A 21,498-nucleotide genomic window follows, 5' to 3' on the forward strand; every position below is an offset into this window, starting at 1 on the left:
CCCCGCCCCGCCTCCTGCCCCCTGACCAGCCTCCCACAGAGGCCCTGCGCAGACGTCCCTGTCGCATGATGTACGTGCTCTATTCTTGGGTCCGGAAGGTGGAATTTCGAAATGTCGTTCCATCCTCTGACTCAGAAGACCTTGTACACCCCCCACCCCCACCCCCCACCTCAAGGCCTGGCTGGTGCAGCGTGGAGCAGCGCAGTTTCCCGGGCTGGCGTCCGCCTGGCCCACCTCCGCCGGGGTCCCCGGCCCCGCAGCTCACGGTCCAGGGCTGGACAAGGGTCTGTAGCCCGCCGCGCGCCCAGGAAGCGCTGTTCTCACTTCGTGTTTGCCGCCGACTTGCTTGCTTTGAAACGCTGGCTCTGCCACGATGCTTCCTTGGACGGCGCACCTTCACAGCGGCGTCCCCCACGCGGGCGGGGCCGGCTGGCTTCCGTCCTGCCCCGAGTCGTGTCGCAGATTCACGTAGGGCGTCCGTGTCCCCACCGAGTGCAGTGACACACTCGCGGTGTCCCCGGCCGATCTGGTGGTGGCCACACGGACTGGTTCAGTCAGCTCCGCGACGTCGGATGGCGAGCCTCCTGCAAGTCGTGTGCACACGCACAGGAACCGTCCAGGTGTGGACACACTCGGAGAGGCTGCGGCCTGGAATCAGGATCGAGCTGTATAAGGGAAAGCTGACGATTTTCCGGAAGGCCCATCCTTGTGCACCCCACCCCCGCCCATGGCTCTGCTCGAAGCTTGCAGGGCACAATGGCCGTCAGCCCGGAGCTCCCTGTGTCTCCCACTTCCTGGGTCACTCCAGTGGTGTCGCCTTTCAGCCAAGTTTCCTCTGCCTTTAGGAGCCCTTCTGTGAAAAGCCTTTTTTTTTTTTTTTTTGCCATTTTCTGTTGGTTTTTTTTATACAGNTTTTTTTGCCATTTTCTGTTGGTCTTTTTCATACAGACTAATCGGAGTCACTTACACGTTACAGATACAGGTCCTTCGTCAGCCAGTAGTGCCCACCGCCCTCTCCAAGGGCTCCATCTTCTACTTTTTAAAAAATGTTTATTGAATTTTGGAGGGGGGAGGGTCAGAGAGAGAGGGAGACACAGAATCGGAAGCAGCTCCAGGCTCCGAGCTGTCAGCACAGAGCCCGATGCAGGGCTCGAACCCACAAACCGTGAGATCATGACCTGAGCCCAAGTTGGATGCTTAACCGACTGAGCCCCGCAGGCGCCCTGACAGTCTTCTGCTTTTGAATTGCGTCTGAGGATCAGAAATTCTTAATGTAGCCAAACTGATCCGTTTTGTCTTGCGGTAAGCACTTCTTGCGTCTTGAATTTTTCTAAAGTTTTGCCTTTCTCAGTTGAGTCTTAATTCCCGTGGACTTAATTTTGGCCTGTGGTGCGAACAGGGGTGAGTTCCGTCTCCTGGCGTCCGAGCTCAGCGCTCTGTCTTCCCTGGCGTTCCCTGGCCGAGGACTCACGGCCACCTTCTTCAGGAGCACCTTGGTGACTCGGGTTTATCCTTCCCTGGGGTCTGGGGTCCCTGTGCTGTCCCCTCCCGACCAGCCTGGAGACAGTGGGAATTTTCACGGCCGTCAGGCTGCTTCTCCCCAATTTGGCCCATCTCCCCACTTATTTCAGTTGTTTAAAATATTTCTTAATAGTCTTTTATAATTTTTATCCATGACATTTTTGGTGCTTTGTTTTCCTTTCAAGATGAGGGCTTCTTACTTGTATCGTATTGAAACGTGTTGACTCTGTCATGTTGACCTTACCGAGCGTCTTGTTGCAGTGAACCTCCTGGCCCCGCTCCTGGCTGCTCTGTTCCTCGCTTCCGGTGGCTGAGGGGGCTGTGCCCGGGCAGTCCCCAGGGTCTAAATCCTACGGATGTGCCTCTTCCCTGTCTGTTCCTGTTACCATTCTGTCCGCTTCTCTGGGGTGGTGTTGGCCAGAATCTTGTCTTGTTCAAGGCTCATCGTTAAAACCAGTATTTGCTGTGTGGTTATTTATTTATTTTTTTATAGATCCCTTTTTTCATATTTAAAGAAATGCTCTTTTATTCCTAGTTTGTTAAGAGCTTTATAACGTGATTAGTTGTTGGATTTTATAATATGCATATTTTCGTTATTAAGATAATCGTTATTAGCGTAGTGAATTATATTTATCGATGTTCTGTATAGATGTGGCATTTCTCAACTTAAAATGCCACTTATTTTGGCCAATTATCTTTTTAGAGACTGCTAGATTAGGTTTGCTAATAATTTATCTGGGATTTTTGTGGCCTTACTCATGACAAAGACTATAATTTTTCTCTTTTATGCCGTCTTTGTTTCTTTAATGAGGTTTTATACTGGCCTCATGGAAGGAGCTCAGCAGTACTCTTTGTTTTTCTGTTCCCTTTGAAGTTTTCTTTAAAACTGAATGATCACCCAGTCGAAAGGTTAGGAATACTGTCTCTACCATGGTCCTTATGGAAAGATTTTAAAGTGTTGATTCATTTGAGTTTGTTATGATAGGGTTACTCTGTTTTCTATTTTTTGTCAATTTGGGGAATTTACTTTTTTTCTAGAAATTTGTCCTTTTTTTTAATCTTTAAAAAATATTTATTTACTAGAGAGGGGAGAGAGAGAGAGACAGAGAGACAGAGAGCGAGCTCACAGGCAGGGGAGGGGCAGAGAGAAGGGGAGAGAGACTCCCAAGCAGGCTCCGCACTGTCAGCATGGAGTCCAACGCGTGGGGTGCAGCCTCGTGACCCTGGGATCATGACCTGAGCTGAAATCAGGAGTCCGACACTCCGCCGACTGAGCCCGCCAGGTGCCCCGCAAAGTGTGTTTTGTGTAGGTTTTATTTAAAAAAAAAAAACAAAACTTTTTTTAACGTTTGTTTATTTTTGAGAGACAGAGAGACAGCGCGAGCCGGGTAGGGGCAGAGAGAGAGGGACACACAGAATCTGAAGCAGCTCCAGGCTCTGAGCTGTCAGCACAGAGCCCGAAGCGGGGCTCGAACCCGCAAGCCGTGAGATCATGACCTGAGCCGAAGTCAAACGCTCAACCGACTGAGCCCCCAGGCGCCCCTGTTTCGTGTAGGTTTTAAAATGGATCGGCCTGAAGGTGTTCATTACCGTTCCTTGTATTTTCGGTCTCCGCCGTACCTACAGTCTGGTCACCTTTCCTGTCTCCGCTTCAGGTTGCGCCTTTCCCCCTCCTAAACCACTCTTACCCGATCTCTGTGTTTTACGCGTCTTTCTAAAGAACCCATTCTTTGTGTCGGGATGCGTGAACGTCTGTAACGACAGTTTCCCATTTCTTCCTGCCTCCTCCTGTTGTCCTGGCGCCTGTTCAGGTCTTGTGTTTCTTCTCAGAACACGTCCAGCTCATTAGTCTGCCTGCTTCCCGTCGTCGAACGTGAGCATTTAAGGCTGCGGGTTTTCCTCTGAGGACGAGGAGCGCAGGTTTGCGACTTGCGCTTTTTCCTCTACCTTTCCATCCTAATTCTTTTTAAATGGTTGTTTTGGTTTCTTCTTTGACCCATGTTTAGGAAATATAATTTTAAAAAGTTAACTTTGTATCACAGAAAGCTTTAGATCCGTTCCAAAGCGCAGAAAATACTAGAAGGAGTCCCCATTAGCCGACCTGCGCGGTGCCCGGTCCCGCCCAGCTGTGTGTTACCTGCATCCTTACTCTCCACCTCTGTGCTCATGGTCATTTTGAGTTGAATCCCGCTCAGGGGACCGCCCCATCTGCAGCTGTGCCAGCCTGGGGACCCTTTTTCGCAGCTCGGGACACTGCTGCGCTCGTCTCCAGACAGAGTCACGGGTGTCCCGTCTCCTCACTGTCCCCCTGTGCTCACCTGTCCCCGGTGGTCACACACGCACACACGCAGCTTGTGGTTGGCGTCCGGGTCCAGGTGACACTGGCACACGGGTCGGTGTCTCAGAACGCCTGCTCATCCGAACCTCCCCCCGCCGCCCCGTCCGTTTTGTTTCTGTTTTGACCCTTGAAGTTCATCTTTGAAGATGCTCAGTTGCGGGTCCTGGGGAGTTTCCCTGAGTTTAAATTTTGCTTGATTTCACCCGCCTCCCATCTTGGCCATCTGTTGGCCGGGCTTCCTGTAAACTGGGACTTAGGCCGAGGGGTCTGGTCAGATTTAAGTGTCATTATTTTTGGCAACACATTATAGATGCAGCGTGCACATCCCACCAGACGGCACCCAGCTCCGCGAGTGTGTGTGTGAGTGTGCGTGCATGCCTGTGTGTGTGAGTGTTTTGCGCTCTGTTTACCTGATCTTGAAAACCAAACCTGCCCCGTCGCTCACATACAGAGGACGCTGGGGACAAACTCTTTATTTTCAAAAATTGGCAAGTAAAGGAAGAGAATCGGGCACTTGCCCTGCTTTCCTTCTAGAAACTGTTTGTCAGAGTAAGAAGATAGTTGGGTCGGGGTCCTTTCTCATTACTGAAATAAGGTAGCGAAGCAAGACGCAAGGGTGGCCCTGGGCAAGCGCGCCTTGCAGCCTGACCGCCTCCCCGCGGCCACCATCAGGGCAGATGAGCCAGGGACACGCAGGCGCTCAAGGAACTCCCGTGGGACGGGGTCTTTCTGGGACTCGGGCTCCAGAGTTCACGGGGCACCACGTTCACCTGCAGCCCAAGCGCCGCCCACCACGTCCGGAGCAGGGCACACTCCGGAGGACAGGTGACCAGCGTCTGGAGCCCCTAAGTCGGAGGGGGTGCCGGGGTGGGGGGTAGGGGAAGTCTTTACAGTAAAAGGAATCTAAGGCAGGTATCAGCCAATACAATATAAGGACCTTATGTGGGTCTTGGTTTGAATAAAGTTTAAAAGGCATGTATGAAACACTCCTCAAAAATGGGATTGCTTTGTGTGTGATACTTGATAGTATCACGGAAGAGTTGTTACATTATTTGGGGACATTAGTGGTATTTGATTGTGTTTTTTAAGAGTTAATTCAGAGACACTTTCCGAAGTGCTGTAGACAAAACGCCTTGACAGCTGGTCTCCCCCAGCGTCACCAGAGCAGAGGGAGGTGGGGGCCTTGCAGAAGACACGAGGGGGGCCGTTCGTTGGCAGTTGTTGGAACTGAGGGAGGGACCCATGGGGCTTGAGTGTACTGTCCCCTCCGCCTCTGTGTGCTTCTGAGATTCTCCATAAAAACTTTTTCAGCTGTACTGCAGAAGAAGTTCGTAGGCCCCAGGCGCAGGCGGGCAGAAGAGGGAGCGTTGGTAGTGGCCTGGGATGGGGGCTGGAAAGCAGGTGCGTCAGTCAAGGCCCTTCTCGCAGACCCTCGCCGCTCCCCCACCCCCCACAGACGCACCACACACCCGCCTCCTGGGGCAGCGGCCCCCACCCGGGACGGGGCTGGGAGGGGCAGCGAGGCAGACGCGCTGGACCACTGGACTTCCTCCCCGCCGTGCTCACAGCGAGCCCCCCGGGGGGGTGGCCGGCTGGAGGACTTTTCCTCCTGGAGGATGTATGGGGGGGGCCCGTCACGAGAGCAGGGCCATAACCGACCGAGGCGCCGAGCACAGAGGCCCTCACTCAGTACCACGCCCCGGTGGGAAGGCTCCTCCTGGGGAAGTGAGGCCACCCCACGCGGAAAGTCTCACGGGTGGGAGCCCCACTCTGCCAGCAGCTTCCAGAGGGGGTCCCTGCCTTCACTCGTACTCGGAGGAGCCCAGTGGCCGGGACAGTGACGGCAAAACTGACAGACGTGGAGGACAGAGGCCGCGCGGGTCATCACCGCCATCCTCCGAGACCAGAGCGGGTGCCTCATCCGCCATGTGAGAACACGATGGTTTTAAGGGGCCGTCCTTCTCTGAATGTGGCCTGTGCGTCATCAGTTGAAGACCTAATAGAAGAAATTATGCGAAACCCAATGAAAAGGCTAGAATACACGTTTAAAGAAAAGCCTCATAAGGTTGAGCACAAGAAGAGCAAGATAGGAGAAAGCAGAAGAGAAGAGCAGAGGATTGTTCGAGGAGGTTCACCGAACACGGGAAGTGTCAGAAGCAGAGAGTGCACAAGGGAACTTCTCAGCACGTAATTCAAGGGCCAGCTGAGTGTCCCATCCTGGCCAGAGGAGAGCCAAGCCGCGTCACCGTGAAATTTCAGAACCCTGGTGACGAGGACAGGACCTGACAAACCTCCATGGAGAAAAGTCTCGTCACATTGAAGGATCTGGAAACAGGGTGGCTTCACAGTTTTCAGTAACAATGTTGGGAACAAGAGGACCTCAGAGTGGCGCTTTTAGGGTCCCGAAGGAAGTGGGTTTCAAGCTAGAATTCCATGTGCAGTGGAAGTAGCAGAAGTGACAGTACATGGAGGGGAAATAAACACGAGCAGAACCTGCCTCCCCAGGCCTGCCCTTGAAGACACTGTTGGAGCCTGAGATCTCGCAGGACTAGAGGAGGGGACGGAGAAGAGTGCCCCGGGGATGGGGGTGTGGGGGTCTGACCCGTGATGGCAGCTGCTCAGGGGAGCCTGGCCAGGAGCTCTCGGGCTTCTGGGGCAGCAGTCTGTGCCCGGGGAGCCTAAGCCGCTGAGCCTGACCCCGACTCTCCTCTGTCGCCGACCTATCTGGGCCAGGTCGCCGTCCCGCCCCCTCGCTCACGCGAGCACACGCTCTTCCGCACGGGGCCTTTGTGGTGGCTCGTAGCTGAGGGTGGAGGCTGGCCGCAGCCGACGTGGGGGCAGGAATGCCGCATCTGCCCCGCCAGAGGGCGCGGTGGGGTGGCCCTTGGGTCCCAGGGGCTCACTCGTCACTTCGCCTCAGACAGACCTTCTTGCCAGCTGTCCTGGAAGCCGGAGGCAGAAGGGACTCGAGACTTATCTCTTCCTGGGAGTCTATCACCCTCTTGTGCTCACTGCGCTCAGCAAAATAATGTGTTTGTCTGGGAACACATGCGTGGATGGCATCCCCATAAAGAAAAGCAGGAGGTACTTGACAAAGCCAGAATGTTGTTGGGGGTTCGGGGCAGGCACACAGTCTGGGGCGATTCTCTGATTCTTCCCGGGCCTTCATCCATCACTCTTGCTGTGGCCTAACTGCGTGTTCTTCAGCATGTGCGAGGTGTTTCACAGTAAAGATGAAAACACTTTAAATAAGTTATGCATTTCCAATACATCCTCTCCCTCCCTCCCCCTCCCCCCGCCAGACACAGACAAAATGTCAGAGTAAGAGGAAATCATAGTTACATGCTTGAAATATCTATTATTTTTCCCTGCATCTGAATGAGTCATTCTTTTCTTGAACAGATCCTAAACTTTGGCCGTGTTTTCTAGAGAATAGTGCTTGTCTTTATTTCATATCTGTATGACGGCGTGAAGCAGAGAGGATCTGACCCACGTAATGGAAAATTACAGTGTCCTTTTTTATGATCATTTATTTTAAAAAATAGAGACTAGCAGATTTTTTTTTCAGTTTCTGATTATGAACTTGTAATCCACACAGCACAGGCCTTGCCGTTTCTTATCAAAATGCTGAATATGGTCTTTGTGCTTGTACTAACGTCATGAGTCCGATTGCATTAATGTGTTTCTCAAGGCACAACCTATGAAAGCAATTTTCTACTGCACGTAAAATATTCATGAGAATACAGGCCTTTTTGTTTTGATGCTGCATTCTTTAAGTAGAGAAGGTTGTGTTGTTTTCTTCAGGGCGCTCTGGGTCAGAAGCTCTGGCAGCGTCTGTTGAGAACGCCGGCCTTTCAAATGGTTTTTGATACAGAAATAGTACGAGTCATGTTTGACGCACCCGCCAGCAGCTGGAACGTAGGGGGCAGTGGTCGTGACCGCCCCCCCCACCCCCCCGGCCAGTGTGCAGGGCTGGCCTGGGGCGGCTCCGCGCCCTCCACATCTGCCACCTGCTGGGCCCCCTGACTGCCCGCGCAGGAGGGATGGAGGCGGCATTTCTCGGGAGGCCTCACCAGAGTTTCCTTGTCCCACGTCCGTTCCCACGTTTGCCGTCGTGTCTACCTGCAGACTCGCTGATGCTTCCCCCCCGAGAGGAAGTGGCAGGGGCTGCTTACAGGGCAGCTGGCGCAGGTAATGAGTAGCTTTCCATTCTGCTTCTCCGCTTTTAGCTCTCATTAGCAGGACAGAGTCTCGTGTGATACCTCAGAATGGTAAACTGAGGCAGCAGGACCGCCCTTCCTAAGAAGTGGTAAATACAGAAGAGATGTGGTGGTGAGAACAGCACGCCTTCCCGCTGACATCGGCGTGTGCCCCGGCTCTCACCCACCCCGCCCTGCCCATGGGCCCTCGCCGCTGTCTGCGGGCCCCTTACCCCCGAGCATCCTCTGACATCAGCCTTTGGTGCCTGTGGGAGGACGAGCAGGGGCTGCCAGACAGAGTTCCCTTAGAAGATTCCCTATGCTTCCAGACCCAGAAGGATCTGGGAGGGGTTTGAGGAAACGAAGTGGACGCCAGCTTGCGTGGGGAGGGGGGTGCACAGCCCGCGTCGCCCGTGGCTGAGAAGGCACCATCCAAGCAGCCTGCTCCTGCCCGTGCCCCCACCTGGACGCTGCTTCCCCTGCGATGCCCTCCCATCCCACCCCGGGCTTCCCCGCGGCCAGCACCCCGCTGCCCAACCTTCCTCGCCGGCACTGTCTCCGCCTCTGGTCCCGTACCAACACTCCAGGATTTGCAGGTGCAGACTCTGCCCTCTGAGTGGGGGTTGAGCTTTTCCTCAACCTGTCTCCCCTCACCCCCCCCCACTTGGGCCCTGACCTCTGGGCCCTTGCTCACGCTGTGCACCTGTGTGGACCCTCCCCCGGCCCTGCTACAGGCTGGCCTGGGGGTGTCCCCACACCGATCACGGAGCAGGAGGCCCCAACTTCTCCCCAGTAAATGAATGTGTCCGTAGAAAAGTTCAGCCTGTCATGTATTTGAAGTTGCTAAAAAGTTGCTCTGTGGTCAGTATCTACAGGGATTAACTGCCAGACATTTCTGATGGGTCCCTGAACCCCTTTATACTGCAGCTTCACCAGGCAGCCCGGGGGTGTTCTCGCCTGCAAAGGTGGAGTCCAGCCTTCTCGCTGCAAGGGTTACGGGCTCGCGTCCATGCCCGTGTGGGCGTGTGTAACCCAGCGCGACAGTCAGGTTCATCCTTAGAAAGCAAAGGCCGGCTCGCCCGGGGAGGCCTGTCCCGCGAGAACGGGCTCCTCGCTGCCTCCGTGGCTGCACAAGGGTGAAACCTGGTAGCCGTGCGCAGCGATGATGTTTTCACCCTCGGGAGCGAAGGATTGCACGCTCCCTGGAGAGAGAAGAGCATGTGGCAAGTCCCGTAAGGAGCCCAGTCATGCTCTTTCCTCCACGTTTGCTCTCAGAGCTGGCCTCCCGCCCTCGTGTTTATTCCTTAAAACAAAGTCTGAAGCGAATGAGGAAAACATGGAGGTTTCCTAAAACTGCTGCTGTTTCTATGATTTTCCCATTTTTCTCTATTCCATAATAAAAATGATCAAGAAAGGCAGTTGATAAAATCTAGTCTTTCCCAGCTCAGTGCGATGGGGGTGGGTAGGAGAACACTGCTCCCTGGCCCCTCCTGTTCGTGAAAAAGTTTATTCGTCTAGATTTTTCTCACGCAAATAGCAAATAAAACCCTCTTAACATATCAAGCCTGAAACCCCATTAGAAATAAATGGTTACATATGTTTAAATGGCTGGGGTTGCATATCACCGACTGGGGGAAACGGAAGAGAAGGGGTCCGCTGGCGTTTTATTGCGGCCTCGTTGGGGCCCAGAGGACAGGACAATTGGATCCTTTCTTAAGAGGGCCAAATACTGAGTATTTTCCCACCACCCTCTGGGCAGCTCTGTCTCTTCCCTCTGTTCCCTGTGGTCCAGGGTGAGGACTCCTTAAGGTCAAGCTGGTCCAGGCCCCCGGGGTCCCCCCTGGCAGCCCAGCCCCATGGGCCTCAGAGGGCTCCAGGCCACGGAGCAGCCGGAGGGCCCACGCCCTGCCTGGGACAGCATCCCGGACTCCGCCGTGTGAGCTGTGCCCTGCAGGCTACATGGCCCCGTGCTTGCCCAGGACACTGGGGCTCAGGCCAGGTGACTGGCACGGGGCCTTGGCTCATCGGAACGGCAGGGGAGCACCTATGCCTGTGCCGTGACCACAGCAGCGCTCCGTCCGGAGGAGCAGTTCCATGAAAGAGGCAATTTACCAGAAACTCCAGGCGTGTGAGGCTGCAGGGACTGACTCCCCATGGAACCAGCTGGTGGCTGGGACTGGTGGGCCCTGTGGTCTGGGCATCGGGTCCCAGGGCACGTGGGTGGGCCAGTCAGGAGATGCTCGAACGAGGTCCGGTACATCACGTGGCCCGACCTACAGAGGGTGTGGCCAGAGGTGGCCCTGACCGTAAGGAGCGGGGCTGGCCCACCTCTGTTGGATTTGAATTCCCGCCGGAGTGTTGGGCCCCCTGGAGGGTGAGGCACCAGCCGCCTGCCCCGGGGCCCCTGGCTCTGGTGTGTCACTTGAAGACACGAACCTGCTATAGGTGTATGGACCCATGTCGGGTTACCGTGTGATGGCCAGAGTTTAAAACTTCGTGCGTGCCTCTCCACTCTGTAATTTGGTATTGATTTGTAGGCATCAAGATTGATTTAGCTTCTGTTTCTAATCAAAACCACCTGAGCTTGTTTTTGGCAGTCCGTTAGTACAAGGGGGAAACTCCGCTTCTTTGTGGAGCAAGCGGCACAGAGCCCCGACGAACGTGCCCGGGCGGCAGGCGGCTATTGGCCGCGGTCGGTAAACATGTTTTCTGAGAGGGTGCTCGCTCTCCATGGAAACACGCCGGCTGCCGGCGTCGGTCTGGACCACTCCAGCGGCACACGCTGTTCTGTGCTGTTCCCTGCTCCGCGAAGTCCTCAGGAGCCCCGCGAGAAAGAAGAAAAGCGCAGGCCAGCTTGCCTCTGTGCGGACTCGTGTTTAGCAGTCCTTAGAGCCAGTTTCTTTCTGTCTCCCTGTGGACGTTCGGAGATGACGTCGGGGGGCCTCTGCTCACGGGGGGCGGGGCGGGGCGTGCGCGCGCGCAGGGGTGTATCCCGGCCTGACCTCCCACTCACTCCTGCCGTCCCTGCACTTGAGGAATGCAGCACCCCAGAGGCCTCCCGAGCCCTGCATTTTGAGCCAGTCAGGCCAGAGAGGCCCAGCGTGCCTTAGCTCAGGGGTCCCCCTTGGGGGCTGCCCCGCGGCATCGGGCAGGGGGCGGGGAGGGGCCCGGGGTCGCCGTGCCGCTGCAAGTGACGGGCGCTTCTGTGCTGTGCTCTCTCCCGCAGTGGATGTGGCCTCCGCGCTGCCTTTGCAGGTCGCGCCCCCGGCGGTGCCCATGGACCTCCGCCTGGACCACCAGTTCGCGCTGCCCGTGGCGGAGCCCACCCTCCGGGAGCAGCAGCTGCAGCAGGAGCTGCTGGCCCTCAAGCAGAAGCAGCAGCTCCAGAGGCAGATCCTCATTGCCGAGTTCCAGAGGCAGCACGAGCAGCTCTCCCGGCAGCACGAGGCCCAGCTGCACGAGCACATCAAAGTAAGTGGGGCGGCGGGGGCCCTGCGCACATGCAGGGGCTTTCCTAACGCCAGGTTCTTCGCAAGTGGGGTCCCCACGCCAAGGACCTTGCAGGTTCCCCAGAAGTGGGGTGGGGCCGCTGCGTCCCTGCGGGGGCCTCCCCGGCGCCAGGTTCCTGGCAGTGCCCGAGTGCCGCTGCCGAGGTGCCCCTGCCCACCAGCTGTGACACCATGATGACACACGGGATGTCCCTGTGCTGACACCGACCAGCCAGGGGCCCGCCCGCCCGGCAACGGCACACCCGTTGGGTAAATTGAGGCGGGTGCAGCGCACCATGGGAAGGTCACGCAAGGCGCAGGAGCATACTTAAGGAACGTGCTTGTCATTTAACTTCATCCAAAAATATAACATGTCCCCAAGTAGAAAAGCTACCAGTGAGAAGAAAGGCCGGAATGTTGACAGCGATCACCTCTGGGTGGTGTACTTGTAAATCATTTGTATTGCCTTCGTGGGACTTGTCTTTTCTCAGAGTTTCCCATTGATCCTTTAGCCATATTACTATTTTCTTTTCATTTGGAAAAGCCATATTACTATTTTCTTTTCTTTTAAATTTAATCAGAAGAACTAACAGATTTCTTTGTTTGTTGTTGTTATTGTTATTTGTAGTTAGTCTCTGTAAATATTCATTCTAAGCCCAGGGTTAGAATTAAATAGGCTGGAAAGAGCCAAGTGTTAGTGGCTCGGAGCAGAGTGTGCGACATTGCTGACATTGCTCGTGACACCCGTGGCCACGGTATGCTCCACTGTTTTTAGAACCATGTAGAGAAACGCTGTCCCATAGGTGCAGACGGGGCAGATTAAAAGTGTGAAGGTAGTTGTACGTTTCCCAGTAGCCACCCTCCTGCCGTACACCCCCGGTTGTACAGTTGATCTGTTCTGTGTAACAAAACACCCCAAACTCAGCCATTTAAAACAACAAATGTGTCTTATCTCTTGGTTTCTGTGGTCAGCGACGAGGGCAGCCCAGCTGGCGGTTGTGACTCAGGGTCCCTTGTGAGGCCGTCCTCAGGGCTGTGAGACCCTCTTCCAGGCTCCCCCATGGGGTTGTGGATGGGAGACTCAGGCCTCCCCACCAGCAGAGCCCCGCCCACAGTGAGCATCCCTAGTGGCCACAATGCCAGTGTCCAAGGTGGAAGGCCCGGAGTCTTCTGTGGCCGTCTGGGAAGTGACACCCCCCTCCCCCCCATCTTATTCCGCTGGTCACGCCCAGCCCTGCTACAGCCTGGGAGGAGCCCAGACGAGGGGGGAGGACCGGGAGGCAGGGATCCGTGGGCACCGTTGGGCGCCTGGCTACCAGACGGTAAAATCAGTCTTAGTACATCTTAAATAACTCATATTTCTAAGCTACTATTTCAGCGTGTAACATGTTGAAAGCTTAGTTCATACTGCACCTTGGGACACCTTTGTAGACTCCACACACGGAGCACGTCTCTACACGGACCGGCTGCATTTCCAGAGCTCCGTGGCCACGTGTGGTCCGTGGCTGGTATGTCGGACAGCACACCTGTGGGGGAATTAAGAGCCCCCACCCTGTGCTGATGCTCCCAAAATACACTTTCGATGGAGACCCCCGTGGGCAGACATCGCTCAGCCCAACCCGTCTCAGCTTTTTCAAGAATTTCTTCCATCGCAGGGTCTCAGCCGTGCGCCCCCCGCCCCGTATACGTAGGATACAGCTCACAGTATTCACATGAAAGTCACTGGACAGGATGAGGGAGGTGTAAGTGTGCGGGGGCTGGTGGTATCGTGCTGTGTGTAGATCTGCTGGCAGAACCTGGGCCAAGCTGCCCCGCAGCGTCCTGTGGCTCAGTGGGCTGCGTCGTGGGCCAGGTGTGCCCCACAGAGCCCTGCGTGAGCCATGCCAAAGGCACATCCGGAAGGCTCTGTCCTCAGGCCTCATGGGTCCGGACCGTGCTGCGAAGCTGCGTGGCAGCCGTGGGTCTTGGGAGTTCTCACCGTTGCGTCAGTTTTGTGGGTTTAGGTTTGCTATCACCGCGTCTGCGGCTGTCACCCTGCGGTGGCCGGCCTCCTCGGGTCAGCGCCGGATGAGTCGAGGCCACCACGGTTCCCTGAGCTGCGAGGAGTCCCGGCCGTGTCGTCCAGACGTAGAATTCCGGACAGCCCAGGGGTCCTGTGGCACAGAGGGGTCAGTGGGCTCCGTGCCCCGGGCCACCCATGGCCATCCTGATGGCCCCTTGCCGATGGGCGCCCTCGGGTATGCGGTGGAGCGCTTCAGGAGCCCCCAGGAGCCCCCAGGAGCAGGGACCCTGCCCTCCTGGCCCGACTCGTGCACCTGCTGGTGGCCGCTGGTCTGTGTGGCCAGCAGCCAGGTCTGAGCGCAGCAGTGAGCCCCTGGTGTCCAGGTCTGTCTGAGGCTGGCCTCGGGAAGTGACCGCTCGCCCACCGGAGGTCACGAGTTGCCGCTCTTCCCGGTGACCACCTGCAGCCCCTCTGGTCTCCTCCTGTAGGCTTTTCGGTGACTGAGAGGAGCCCCCAGCAGGCTGCTTCATTGTGTCCGTGAGGCTACAGCCTCCCCTTTGTGTGAGTCCGAAAAGCAGACTCTGGGCTATCCAGTGCCCGGCACACACCGCCAGCCCCGCCGGCCCAGGCCCCCTGCTCTGTGGCGGTCTGGGCGCACGGCCACCTGAATCTTTCTCTCATTTTGGGATCTGGCGCATCGCTAGCCAGCCTCCCCCGTCCTTCCAGCTGGGTCCCCTTGTACCTGGAGGCCGCTGGCCCTTCACTGCCCCTCACCCTTCAAGGCCAGAGCACCGTGTTCCCCCGAAGGTCCTGCGTCCCCTGCACCTCCCGACCTGGTGATGCAGTTTGCAGCGCCGCCTCCCCCCCCCACCCTCCTGCTGCCCTGCAGGCCCGATCCGGTGCCCGGCTGAGAAGGCCTGGGGGGCCGCGTCCACCCCGCACCCCCGTGCTGAGAGCCTGCACGCTGACCCGCGGCCGTGGCGTTCTGTGCCCAGCGGGACCGAGGAAGACCATGTGTCAGCTGGATTTGTAGCTTTTAGAGAAAGTGAGAATAAACAAGGCCCGTGCATGAGACGGTCATGGCGTCGCACAGGAAGACTCTTGAGACCCATCGTAGGTGCGGTCACCTCAGGGCAAAGCTGGGCTTCCCGCCAGCCTGGGGCCTCCCCCTCGGGTGTCAGGTATCTGGTGGGTAGGTCTGGCCTCCCTGACCCCTGTCCCCACCTGGGGCTTCAAGACTTGGTGTCACTGCTTTGGAGATGGAGGAGTGTCCCTCCTGAGTCCTCACGTCAGCACCCGTGAGCTCCAGAGCAGCTACCACATAGCCTGTGCGGGGACCCCCTCCCCAGTGCCACATGGTCTGTGCACGGACACACCCCCACCCAGTACCACATAGCCTGTGCGGGGATCCCTGGCCATCAGGCTGCTCCCCATGCCAGCTTTGCCCCTGAGAGCTCCCCTTACCTGCAGGGCCAGATGCTCTGAGAGGTGCTAGGAGCCCCACAGACATGGCTCTCACATGACCTCCCCCAGACGTGGCTGTCATAGGTGTGGGACCCCCCCCATAGATGCGGCCTCCACATAGACATGGATCTCAAAGACGCGCCCCCCCCAGATGTGGCTCTCATAGATGTGGTCTCTATAGACATGCCTGTCACCAATGTGCTCCCCCCAAAGATGTGACCCCCCAAAGACGTGGCTGTTACAAATGTGTCACCCCCAAACGTGGCTCTCACAGACGTGGCCTCCACAGACATGGCAGTTCAAATGTGCCCCCCACATAGACGTGGCTATCACAGGTGTGAGCCCCCCCACAGATGTGGCTCTCACAAACCTGCCCCTCCATAAACGTGGCTCTCACAGACGTGGCCACCACAGACGTGGCTCGGGGCCTGGTTCTCCGAAGCACAGGGAGAATCTCAAGCTTACGTGTTCTCTGCATTTTAATCATGTGTTTCATTTTTTTCTGTAAAATGGAGATCATAAAAGCCGTTTAACCTCTGTAATTGAATCGTTACATCAGTTGGCTTTTATTTGGATGATCTAAACTCACTTCATGAGCCTTCATATTGTCGGTGACATTTGGCAGTGATGTTTGTCAGATAGATTCCTTCAACACACAATCTAATTAGTGTCATTAAAGCAGCAGTGAATTTGAATAGGATTTTATAATTAAAAAGGGAATAGTTTTTTAAAATATAACTTAAATTGCTAACTTTGGGTAAATGAGGTCTTTTCGAAGGTTTCAGCCCTCAGTGTAGCACTTTGCACTTGATGTGATTTCTTTGCTGGTTGTGGCCGATTCGGGTACCGTGTCCCCCTTTCTGTCCCGAACAGTGAGCTCTCGCCGGCAGAGGGTCCCGGGTGAGCGGCATAACTGTGGCAGAGGAGCGAGTGAACTTGGGCGAGGCCAGTATTTACGCCCGGAAGATTGTTAGCTTTTTCGTCAACTAGGATTGCGTACACGATTAAAAGACCATTACTCAGATTTGCTGCTTCGGGGGTTAGTTATTTCAATTTTTAAAACTTTTACCAAAGAAATAACATGTTTCTGAGACCTCAAATTGAAAAGTAACCAGCAGAGCTGCCCAGCCCTGCCTTCCGCTAGGATTCCCAAGCCCTGGGTCCATCCGGCCTGTGCTCCTTGGGTCTCCGTGGCCAGCTCTGTCTTTCCATTAAAGATCCCAGGTGGTGATGTCCCCCTTGGAGGAAGGACACGACGCTCTTTTCCTCCGTCCCTCGGCACGTGCAGACGCTGCCACTGTGGGCGCCTCCACGTGTGCAGGCCACGCTCTGATTAGAGAACTATTCCGGGTCTCCATCCTGTGTCTGTGGCTGGACTGCTGACATTCGCCACTCAGTGACCGTGTGCCCTTGGGCTCAGCTCTTGGCTCTTCCCGGTGTCGGCTTCATTCCCGTGTCCCACAGGGTAGAAGCGTGTGAGTTCTCCCTGCGCGTGGACGCCGGCAACCCACTCATGGCTTTGTCCATGCTGACGAAGCACGAACGTGATTTTCATGTTTGAAGGTATCTGCCGCCTGAATTGGGCACCTCTTCGGGTCAGGATTGATGACTGAAATACTCATTTTATGCAGGAAGGACAACAGTTACATCATCTAAGCGGCACAAGGCCCTTCCTGCTCGAGGGTGACGGCCGCCACGTCAGAGGTTTGCAAAGACTGTCATGTAGTGTCTTAGTTAGCTTTTGCCACATAACAAACCACCCAGATATGGCGCAAGCGCAGCCTCCGCTTGGTTCGCTGAGCCGTGTTTGAGGTGTCCTGCAGGCGTGGGCGTGTTCTCACGCCCCTGTGACCAGTTCTGGCCGGCTGGTGGCTAGCTGACCTGAATGGCCTCACTCCGGTCCAGCGGTTGGGAAGGACGTTAGCGGATTATCTGCTGGTTTCAGCGTTTGGAGCTCATAGGAAAGCAAGCGTGTTTTAGAAACAAGCCTCTGCTGAAGTCCAAGATGCTGTTGCCCACTGGGCAGGGCAAGTCTTGAGGCCAAAGTGAGAATTCACGTGGAAATCTACCCCAGGGAGTGGATGTTGGGGGTATGCAACAAATAGGGGCCAGAAGTGCTGCAGTCTTCTCCAGGAGGCCCTGCCCCATCGCAGGGGGCTGAACTCACTGGGTCGGGAGCACCGTGGAGAAGAGAAGCAGACAGGGCTGTGGGCTTCACTCACTTGGCCGTGGTTCTGGGTTCAGGCACGCATCTGGGCAGTGATATTTTTATAAACATATTTCTTTCAGTGTTTTGTGAAGACACCTTTTTGTATCGGGAGCTTATCAGTCTTCAGCCTCATTGACGGAAACACCATGAGCACTAATGGGCAGTGGGGATCGACGCTGGCCCCGGGGCCACCAGAGGGGCTGCCATCTTGGTTCCCCGGTGGCAGCCACCATCTGCCGTGTCAGGGACATGTCCTTCTCCCGTGTGCTCTGCAGCGTACAGAATTCCTCCGACAAACCTGCTGTCCGGCCTTTTCTGCAGTCTTGTTCTTGTGAATTTGCATCCCTTTAAAGATCTCCTCCTCTGTCCCTGTTAGCGGTCTTCAGAGGGGAGTGGAGTGGATGCCATGTTTGCCCAGAAGCTGGCCTCCTCTTTAAGGGTCCTTCACAGAGTCCTCCCCATAGCCCCCCGTATGGCCTGCCGCATGGACAACGCTCTGCACCCCAAGAGCAGACGCCGACTGGCCCCGGGGCCCCTGTGCCCGTGTGCGGGAGACAAGCGGGGCCTGTGTTCGCGTGCTGACACTGCCATTTTCACAGGGAATGTGTGCACTTAAAAAAAAAAAATCTCTCTCGGATTGTGTAAGTCGCTGATGTTAATTACTGATCAGCTGGAGATTACAAAGCGGAAAATGTGATACCGGCTCTGCGAGCTGGGAAAGCCGCCCCGTCTGAAGTGTGTCTCTGTCACCTTCTATAAGTTGTGTGCGTGTGGCTGTGGTTTCACGGGATTGGGCCCCCATTCTGGCACGTGTTTTCTATTTACTGTATTGTCAACGCTCTCTTTATCGTTGCACGTACTTCAGAAACATGACTTTTAACGGCTTATGTTGGTATTACAAGGAACCGTAATGAATTTAAAGAACCGAAAAGACCACTTGAACACAGAGGTTATTTCCAGTTTCTCCTGCTTTTAGCATCTTTGTGCATGTGTCATGCATCCGTCTAGACAGAACGGAAATGCTACTGCCGACCCGAGGTGCGTACCTGTCTCTACTTGTCGTTACCCATGACCGAGTTCTTCCTCCCAAACCTGTTCCAGTTCTGAGTGTGTGTGTGTGTGTGTGTGTGTGTGTGTGTGTGTGTGTGTGTGTGTCTGGGTCTTTCGCACCCACACACCCCTTGCTTATTCCGTTGGCAAAATAGTGAAGCGGCGGGAACCAGGACAGGGAGCACTTAACCGCCTTTCGCAGACGTGCCGCCCGTGCTGGGCGCTCGCCGGCACCCTGGCTCCCGCCAGCCTGTCTCCCACCGATGGACGGGGAGGCCACACCATGCAGTGACCGTGCCCTCCAGCAGGCCCCCGGCAGCATGGCGCACTGGGCTGAACTTGCTCACAGTATGTTTCCATCCGTCTCCCGTCCTGTCTGCTTCCTTGATGATCGGAACCATATTTCTATGGGTTTATTAACTGTTTTTACTGTTTTCTACTAATTATCATTTTCTTTACTGTTTTTATATTGCCATGTTCTTTCTTTTTGGTATAGGATATTCTTGATAAATTAAGGGCATTATTTCAGTTTCCATCTGTTGTCTTTTGGCCGTTCTGTTTGTAATCGAATAGCTCTCGACTTGTCTACTCCTTATTCGTGAACCAAGCGTTTTTCTGAGCGATTGGACTGGTGCCTCTCCCCTGTAGCAAGTGTGGATTTGTTTGGCCGACTGTCTCCAGCCCCCCTTCTGTCCTGCGATGACTCGGCACGGCTCTCCCCAGGAGCCTTGCGTGGCACCGTCCTCCATCCTGGGGTCCACACGTGTGTTCTGCACTTGGACTCCAGCGCCTTTTCTCACGCGGCCCCCCAGACTTGTTCTGGAGAACTGACTGAAGTTGCGGCAAGTCAGTAAATTAGCAGGCCTCTGGTAACTCCGTGACATTAAATCCCTAACCCAGGAGCCCGTGTTACCGTCTGAGGATGTCAGGTTTCTTCTGTCCTGGCGAAAAGCCGTGTTCTGTTTTTCTCATGCAAGGCTTACAGGTTCTATATGTATTGGGGGTATTTTATATATTGTTTTATTAGAACAAGTGTGTTGCTTCCTTTTATTTTCTGCCTGGTTACTTACTGTCAGTGCATAGAAAAGCTCTCGATTTCATTAAGTGCATAGAATTTCCTTATCAGCCCTAGAAAAATGTATAATTGGTTATTTCATGTGCTCTAGGTAGACAGTTATGTTGTCTGCAAATAATAGTTGTCTTTTCCTTTTTTGTTGCGCTGCATTGACTAAAACTCCCGTGACCACATAGCGACTTGAGCTACTCTCGGCAGCTCCCTGCCCATACCAGGGTCCTGGTCATGTGGCTTGCAGGGGCAGCAGGGAAGGTGGGACCCTCCCCCATGCCGCAGTCTCCTTCAGGACTGCTCTGGGGCTCCGTCCCCGGGCCCTGTAACTGCCTGTCCTGTGCTGTTCAGTCAGGCACCCCCGCTTCCTGGCTCCACGAGCAGGCGGCACTCCAACGACAGACGTCTTCCTGGATCCTGTGTGGAGAGACCGGGACTTTTTTCTTGTTGAATTAAATCCTCTTTTGAGCTATTATATAGTTTCTAGTGCTAGTGAGGATTTGGTTCATGTCCGTTACAGAGGAGTTTTCCACTGCCTTTGCCGGTCCAGGACGGTCTCCTGATGCTGGTCAGGCAGGATGGAGCGTGCACTCGAGAACCGAGGCTCTGCCCTGGGTCACCCGGCCTTTCTCTGCTGAGTCTGGATTAACCACACCAGGGCTTCTGAGCGGCCACATGCTCACCTGGCAGAGCCAGTGGGGAGAAGGACATTTCCCCGTGGCAAACGTTTTTCCTTTTCTTTTATGGCAAATACTTAGTTTTTTCCTTATTCATTTTTTTTATTGTAGTAAAATTCACATATCACAAAAGTTATCTCATTGCCCCCCCTTTTTTTTTAATTTCTGAGAGACAGTGTGAGCAGGGAAGGGTCAGAGAGAGGGGGAGACCCAGAATCCAAAACAGGCTCCAGGCTCTGAGCTGGCTGTCAGCACAGAGCCTGACGCAGGGCTTGAACCCACGAACTACAAGATCATGACCTAAGCCGATGTCGAACGCTCAACCGACTGAGCCATCCAGATGCCCCATCTCATTGGCCCTTTTAAAGTGCTGTACACTTACAATATCGTGCAGCCATGGTCACAATCTAGTTCCAAAATATTTTCATCGCCCCAAAAAGAAAAACCCTTAAGCAAGCGCTCCCTGTCTCCCCCTGGCCGCAGCCCCGGCACACTGATCCGCTTTCTGTCTGTCGGAGTTCGCCCACTGTGGATATGCCATGCACGTGTCATCACGGGCTACGTGGCTGGTTCGCTCACTGGATATGCCACGCACGTGTCATCACGGGCTACGTGGCTTCGTCATGAAGCATAAGACTCTGAGATCTCATCCACCAAGCAGCTATATCAGAGCTTCCTTCCTTTTTCAGGCTGAATGATATTCCATTGTGGTTTGTCTGTCCATCAGCTGATTTACGGGTGGGCTGTTTCCACCTCTCGGTGGCTGTGCGTGGCACGGCTGTGAGTGTCCACGTACAGGCTGCTGTTTGAGTATCTGCGCTCAGCTCTTTGGGGTAGGCACCTGGGGTTGGGGTTGCCGAGTCACCTGTAGCCCTGCGTTGAACTCTTAGAGGAACTGCTAAACCTGACTCTTTTATTTCGGGAAAATACACAGGAGCACAAAATTGACAATTTTATCTGTCTTTGGGCTGCAGCTCAGTGGTGTTTAGCACAGTCACACTCGTGCAGTCATGAGCACCACCCATTCCTGGCACTTCCTCATCCCCGCCTACTGTCCCCATGAAACCCTGACCCCCCCGTGCCCTCCTCCAGCCCGGGGGCCACCCTTCTCCGTGAACCGGACTCCCCTGGTACCTCGTATGATAGCATCATACAGCATTTGTCTGCAGCAGCTGTTCTCAGTGTGGGTTTAACAGTAGAGTTCAAGAGCCTGGGTACTCAAGTTGTGTGCCGCTAGCAAAGTGCCTAAAATAGGCTGCTGTCCAGCAGGCGAGGTCACTGCCACATGGCTCCGTTTCCAGACCCTGCATCTGCACACCTGACGCACTCCATGGCAGGCACCCGGGCGCAAGTGTGGAACACCGCCGCCATGGTCTTTTCCTGTGGCCAGCCCCACACTGGCACTGGGGATCCCCCAAACCCGGACTGTCATCTTAGTTACGTAGCTGATTTAACATATGTGTACGTAAGTATTCGAGTGGATA

General features: G+C 55.1%; 1 protein-coding gene across 1 annotated transcript in view; it reads left to right on the forward strand.

Moving 5' to 3' along the window:
• The window catches only part of HDAC4 (histone deacetylase 4), a 278,417-nt gene that overhangs the window by 158,702 nt on the left and 98,217 nt on the right, over window positions 1–21,498 (forward strand). The window contains 1 exon segment of the mRNA XM_077757417.1: window positions 11,285–11,529. Within this exon segment, the coding sequence (XP_077613543.1) occupies window positions 11,285–11,529 (245 nt within the window).

Source organism: Crocuta crocuta, unplaced genomic scaffold (genome assembly GCF_008692635.1).
Source record: "Crocuta crocuta isolate KB4526 unplaced genomic scaffold, BGI_CrCroc_1.0 scaffold290, whole genome shotgun sequence".
In the NCBI taxonomy this organism is placed as follows: Eukaryota; Metazoa; Chordata; class Mammalia; order Carnivora; family Hyaenidae; genus Crocuta; species Crocuta crocuta.